This window comes from Galeopterus variegatus, unplaced genomic scaffold, assembly GCF_000696425.1.
Source record: "Galeopterus variegatus unplaced genomic scaffold, G_variegatus-3.0.2 Scaffold7309, whole genome shotgun sequence".
In the NCBI taxonomy this organism is placed as follows: Eukaryota; Metazoa; Chordata; class Mammalia; order Dermoptera; family Cynocephalidae; genus Galeopterus; species Galeopterus variegatus.
In genome coordinates this window covers 35,411-42,778 of record NW_007733420.1, presented here as the reverse complement: position 1 = coordinate 42,778, position 7,368 = coordinate 35,411, and the positions used below count along the sequence as shown (strand labels likewise).

The 7,368-nt window shown below is 40.7% G+C and overlaps 1 protein-coding gene across 1 annotated transcript in view; it reads right to left on the bottom strand.

Annotated features, from left to right (window-relative positions):
• Positions 1 to 7,368, bottom strand: part of TMEM27 (transmembrane protein 27) — a 36,777-nt gene that overhangs the window by 16,860 nt on the left and 12,549 nt on the right. Inside the window, exon 4 of the mRNA XM_008591812.1 lies at positions 3,136 to 3,249. Within this exon, the coding sequence (XP_008590034.1) occupies positions 3,136 to 3,249 (114 nt within the window). The remainder of the gene's footprint in view (positions 1 to 3,135; positions 3,250 to 7,368) is intronic.

The following is a 7,368-nucleotide window of genomic DNA, read 5'->3' as shown; positions in this document are numbered from 1 at the left end:
AAAAAAAAAAAAAAAAAAAGAAGAAACAGGCAATATATTTTTTGTCTAATACATCCAAGTAAATATAATTTCACCATGCAATCAATATTCATTTGGTTTACATTTTATTTTTTACTGTCTTTGAATTTTGGTGTGTATTTTACACTTAGAACATGCCTCATTTTGGACTAACCACATTTCCAGTGCCTGATAGCCACATGTGGCTGGTGACTACAGTTAGGCAGCCCAGGCCCAGAGCCTGATGGTTCTGGCTTGAGAACCTCTGCAGACCGGCTATCTGATTCTTTCCAGGCTATCTGGGAAGACATCTTTTAGCAAATTAAAATCTATGCTGAGGCATGATTATTCAAGGATGTGAAAGAGAATTCCAGCCAGATAATAATCTACAACAAGGGATAATTTAAGTGTAATTTTTATCAAACTAGAGAATGTTTTCTTTTTTTCATAACCTAGTATTGATAATCTGGGAACATAACTTTCCCACAGAATGATGAACCTGACTGCTAAGATACAACTCAGAGAAAAATGAAAAGTTGCTCTGCGTTCTCATTCTATCTACTGGTTGGTTAACCCTTTGCTATTTTCTCACTCCAGGCTGGGAATGTACTATATCATCTCTCAGGCTGATTGGAAGTTCTAGTTCAGGTACAGATTAAATCTCTTCTACCACTGGAATCCCCAATCACCATGCATATCTTTCACCCAAGATCAGCCTCGAACTAGGCCAGGCCCTCATAAAAGAGCTACAACAGACATCTTAGAACTGCTTGGTCATTCCCTCTCCTCATTCCATAGTTGAGGTGATTCTACTAGAAAAAAATCATTGGATATGGTGGCAGCATGCTTAGGTTCAACTCCTTATTCCTTTTCTTTCTAGCATGGTGGCCATAGCAAAACAATTAATCTCCCTGAGCCTCTCATTTATAAACCAGGAATAATAATAATTACTCAAAAATCATTGCTGGTAATACTAAATGTCAGATGCACAAGAACATGCCTTATGAACCAGAAAGTGTTATGCAAATATTAGGTAGGACTAATATTATTTAGCCCAACCACATAGATTCTTCAGCCTTGAAATTCCTATTACCTGCTCTCTAGGTACCATCTCCTGTTGTTCACTCTATCCTTCCCTCCTGCTATTGTTTCCTTTACTTTCATCCAATCCTGATGTACCCTCCTCATTCCTTAATGTAAATTCTCATTCTGTTGGCCATCCTCACCTCCTAAATAGCTTCTCCTGACATTTTGCTGTGAATGTATTTATTTGCTTCCCCAACCTTTATCCTAAGCATTCACTCTTCCTCCTCACATCAACTGAAGCCTGGCTTAACCACAGTGCCTTCGTTTTTCTTGCAGCCCTCCCAGATCATAAGGCTTGAATAAGATCTCTTTTCAAATGAAATATGATATTTCTAATTCTTCCACCCTAAGAGGTGAGTCTTAACAGTATTCTTAGTGGCAAAAGTACAGAAAGAATTTAGTTCAAACCTTCTTGTTAGAGCAGATTAAACCATTTCCCACTGGTATAGATCCTTGGTGCCTTTGCTTTAGCAAAGGAAATAAATTATTGTTCACAAAAACCTTTGGCATTTGATTATACACTCATTATCTTAAGTGTTAATATTTTACAGAGAGTAAATTAATTCTTTCACCAGGTATTTATTCGTGGTAAAGAGAATAATATGCATTTCAGTAACTTGCAAATCTTTTTTGAGGAGAGTTATTTTGTTCTGTTCTTTCTTGGGGGGAAAATAATTTATTTCCTGATCTTGTTCTTCCAATATACCTTTCCCCAACAGCAATCACATGTGGTATTGGAAGTGCTGACACACCTGAAGTGCACGTTAATTGAAAACAAATTACATCCTTCTGCTCCTTGGAAGTTTCATTTTTGAAAGTCTGTTATGATCACAAGAAGGGGAAAGGGGCAACTATCAGAAAAGACTGTGAAAGAGTGGAAATGGACAAAATATATTACTGTACTTTTTATTGAGTGGCCCACCTAGTGCACCTTTTTGGGCAATTTCCACCTTTCTTGAGATATTTTGCAAATCCATAAGTTCTAGAAAACTGACATAATGTAAATGACTCTTGTCCATAGAAAATCAAATAAATTGTGTCTGATGGAACATGACCGATTACTACCTGATTATAGATTGACACATCTTTCTGTGAATGCATTTTTCCTTTTCTCATTTCCTACATATGTGTGCTTCCTTCAAGTCTCCTTTGAAGCAGTTTTAATATCTTACTAGTTCCCTCATTAATTAATGAGATAATAAAATCTTTGATAGTATTCATTTTTAATTTGTATGGGTCATAATTTTACCTGTTTTTTAAAAAAATATCTTTTAAAGGTAAATTCTGCACATTGACTGAAAAAGGTAAGTCCTTAGAGACCCAAGAAATGTGAATATTTTTCTTGGTCTTAAAATAAAAGTCAAAGATATGACCTGTCCGTCAAAACTCCTTACATTTATTAACTCAATTAATCTTCTCAGCAACTCTGAGAGAGGGGTACCAGAATTATTCACATTTTACAGATGATAAGAGAAAGGCAAAAAGAGAGTAAGTAACTTGCTTGTAGACAAACAGTTACCAAGAGGAAAAGCCAGAATTAAAAATGTAGGCGTTCTGACTCCAGAGTCCGTGTGGTATCAAACCACCACATAATAGTGCCATACAAGGTGTTCTTGCCAGAAGCAGACAATACTAAACATTCCTAGCTAATATTTAAACCAGGGTTTCTCAACCACAGCATGACTGACATTTGGGGTCAAATAATTCTTTGCCATGGTGTACTGTCCTGTGCAAATGTTTAGCAACATCCTTAGCTTTTGCCTAGTCGATGCTGGTGACACCACCACAACCACCACACCCAGTCATGACAACAAAAATGTCTCCAGACATTGGCCGATGTCTCCAGATATTGCCAAATGTCTCCTTGAAGGCAAAATTGCCCTTGAATGAAAACCATTGATCCATACTAATCTCTAACAAATGAAATCTCTGCCATCTTAATAAATAAGTCAATCTTGTGGAGCAGAGAGAAAACTCTTTAACATCTCTGAAAACAGCTGAATTAATTAACAAGGTGACTGACCAGCAGAAGACATATTTAAGAGCAATTACCTTATGGCTGACTGTACCTCGACAGCAGGAAGGGTGTGATTTTTCAAAGGGTCTGTAACCACAAACCAGAATGACACCCTCTGGGTTACATTGCAAAGCAAGACATGGGAAATTCTGCAGACAATGGAAAGAAAAAATACATTATAAGAATATCATCCCAAATGGCATTAGACTGTTCACTCTGATACTATTACCATCTTGGCATCTTGGCTATAATTTAAAAAGTCATATCTACCATTATGAAGAAATGTCTTAGAAGAAAACTATATAGGAAATTTCCTTTGTTTCAAAATCATATACTTGGGGATTATTCCTTAAGTATGAAATCTGCCCAAAAGGGGGGGAGGGGTTTAGTCAGTAGTCTCATTCTCCATCACCTGTTGGCTGACAGCCCCGACTTCCCCAACACTTGGCCCATCTCTGAACCAAAGAATTCTTTGGTGTTTCCTCATCAAGCTCTTTTTAGTGCCCTGCCCATTTAGCCTTCCACCTTCAGATCCACGCAGAATCTCTCACCGACTCTGGATTCGATACTTGCTGATCTTCTATGGCCATACCACCCCGAATGCGCCAGATTTCATCTGATCTTGGAAGCTAAGCAGGTTTGGGCCTGGTTAGTACTTGGAAGGGAGGTCAGATCTTGCTGTCTGCCTCTACTTCTGACCCTCCCTCACCCAACATTGAAGACAGCCCCATAGCAGCCTTCTGCATGTACTTCTGAGGTAAAAGTTCCCAAGAACAGTTACTTTTACATCATCTTGAACAGACCTTCAAACCTAAATGCTAATCAGATCACCAACAGCATTCGAACGGTTTTGTGCATGCTCTTCAACTGCAAACTTGAAATGGGACTCACTCTACTCTGTATACATGGATTACCAGTAAAAGTGGAGAGAGAGAAATGGCATTGTCAGAGGGTCTTTAGCCACAAACTTGAGATATGACACCCTGGGTTATATTAAAAAAAGACATGGGAAATTCTGTAGACATCGGAAAGAAAAATACATTGTAAGAGTCCATACCCAGTGGGTTTAGACTGTCCACTCTGATGCCATCGCTATCTTGAGAGATATCTTAGAAAAGTTATTTCTATCATTGTGAAAACTCTCTTCAGAAGAAAATTATAGCATAGGAATATCTCCGTGTTTTCAAAGTCGTATACCTGGGGATCATTCCTTAAATAAGGGATCAGCCAAAAAAGAACTCATGAGTGAATGGAGAGTGTTAGGGATCTCATTCCCTGCACCCCCTGGGTCACCCACCCCGCATCCCAAAACGCTCGGCCCCCTCTGACCTCAGAAACGTTTTGGTGCTTCCTCATTAAGCTCTATTAAGTGTTATCATCATTGGGCCATCTGTCTGAGATTTGAGCCAAATCTGTTGCCTGATCCTGAACTCGTTGCCGGCTTCGACTGTCTCCCCCGCACTGCAGCTTTCCCATGGGCTCCACAGCTTCCTTCTGCACGTGCTTTTGAGGGAAATGACTTCAGGAAGAGGTTGTTTCACACCAACTTGAACAGATTTTCTAACTTAAGCACTACAGTCAATTACCCAGCAGACTTTCGACACTGGTTTTGAAGTTAGATCTTTTCAAATCTTAGAGGAAAATGCCTCATTTTACTCCAAGATTACCAGTGGAAATGAAAGGAGAGAAATGGGATTAGCGTTCAGAAAGAAGACAGGGACGTATGATTGGTGAAAATTACAGGAGAGTCCATATGAACTCAGCGCTTTCAGGGCTAAAACGCAAATCCTAGGCGGCTTTCGCCATTTACTTAAGAGCTAAATTGCAGAAAGTGACATTACCATCCATCGTAGAAGAAGGATACATGCATCGCCGTTACTTATGGGAGTGAATCAGTTACTCGATTTTCTGTGTTATGGTCGTTCTCACAGTGATGAGAGAGAGCACCTTCTGTCAATGGCTATCTGCGGTTTTCTGGACCAGGCCGAAATTCTCGCATTTTCTCCCTTTAACTGTCAGCTACAAAAGCAGAGGCAGGTGCTAGGCCCTCGTGCCTGAGCCAAGGGCCTGGGGCCAGCAGTGGGAAGGACAGGGGCTTGAGCTTCCCTTGTCCTCCGGATGGCACGGGGTCCCAGGCTGCCGAGCGGTCCCCTCCCGCGTGCCCAGGCCGGGGCTACTGAACTGCGAGGAGGGGCGGTGGCCTCGCTGCCTCCGCGGGAGCTGCCTCCTGACCCCTGACCCCTGCCCCACCTACCCTGTCGCTGACACTAGCAGGTCACCTCCCAGGGCTTCAGCCACCCCCAGACCCTGCTTCCCCGCCCCCGCGGAGCCTCCTGCCTCTTCCCCGGGAGCGGACTGAGCGAGGCGCGCGGCTCCCCAGCTGGCCCAGGTGTGCGGTGGCACGTCTGATAAGTGATCATCAGTCGTGACGAGGTGTCATTCATTAATACCGATTACCAAACTATTTAACGTTTTATTTCTGTTAACATTTTACTTAATGTTTAAGAAATATTAAAATGTTCACATAAGCATTATTATTTAGTATCATTTAAATAATAATAATAATAATAATAACAGGCAGCTTTATTGTCATGGGCAAGACTCTACACCATGGTTTCTCCAAATTGGCACTATTGACATTTGGGGCCGATCAGTCTTTGTTCTTGGATGTTATCCTGAGCATTGTGGGGTTTTAGCAGCTTCCCTCGCCTCTGACCAATGGGTGCCTGTAGCGCACCCACAGCTGGGACAATCAACCATGTCTCCAGACATTGCCAAATATCCCTGGGGTACAAATGTCAAAAAAAAAAAAAAAAAAAACTGGTGGAGAACTATGGAGGGATAGTGACCTCTACTGGCAGAAACAGTCAAGTTTGATCTCACAAAATAAACAGTTTTATACTATTATATACCAAATATGCAGAATTAACAAAATAAAGTGCCACAGTCCTGGAAAAAAAGTATTTTACTGATTTTATAGAATACTTTGGCCTTACTAATAATCAGGAAATGCAAAATTGTTACTAATTTCCTGTCTGGCCTTACTGTTAATTGGGAATTGCAAAATTGTTCAAAATGAACTAATATTTTGAACTTTTCAATTTGGCAAATATTAAAAAGTTAAATAATACCAAGTGCTGGTAAAGATGCATGGAATTGGAATCCCAGGTGGTGCTGTGGTAGCCAGCGGGTCTAGCCACTCTAGAGCAGCAGCTGGAAGTGTGTTTTAGAACAGAGAGGGCAGCTATCAGAAACTCTTGCACACACAGAGACACTGGTGAAGAACATCTTTGCAGCACTTTTTGTCATGGCAGAGAATTGGGACCACCTAAATGTCCATAGGGGAATGGATAAAAGAAATATAGTATACGCTATCAAAGAAATATTATATCTCAGAATAAAGGAAAGAAATAGTCGAGGGTTTCACAACCTCAGCACCATCAGGCCTATGTTGTGATGATACCCTGTGCATCGTAGGATGTTTAACAGTAAACCTGGCCTCTATCCACTAGATACCAATCAAAAATGTGTCCAGGCATTGCCAAATATCCCCTGAAGGATAAAATCACCCCCTCGTGGAAACCGCTGAACTAGAACTACATATTTTTTTTTAAGAAAAGGTAAATTTCAAAAATACACTATCAAGTGAAAAAGATAGGAGGTAGAATATTATGTGTAGCACATGCCATTTATATAAATTAAAGAAATACAAAATAGTATTTCTGGCTTAATGGAGGAGGCCAGAAACCAGGCAAAAGCTCATTTGGATACCTTACCTGTCATTGTTCTTTCCACCTAAAGCCTCTTTAAATACTGTTCAAACATGAAATTCATGGTTTTAGAGAGTCAGAGAATACAGCTGTAAACAAAGCAATGTCCCTTCTCCCATGGAGCTGGCTTTTTAATGGGGTGGAGACAGAAGATAAATAATTCAATAAATGCATATACTACCCAGGGGGTGGGGTAAGTACTATAAGAAAAAATAAAAGGGGGGATATATACAACTCCATCAACACAACTGGGGGCCCCCAGTGCTTTCCTCTGTCCCGTCACCATGGAATTCCACTCTCCCTTACAATGAATTCAAGTTATTTACACTTTTGAATAAGTGTTTCCATTTGGTGGCAACTCATACTTCATTACAGTATCTCAGCGAATAAAATGAAATTTTTTTATCTACTTAGAAATAAAGATTCCCCTGGGCCGGCCCGGTGGCGCACTGCGCTAGTGCGCCGCTTGGGAAGCGCGGAGGCGCTCCCGCCGAGGGG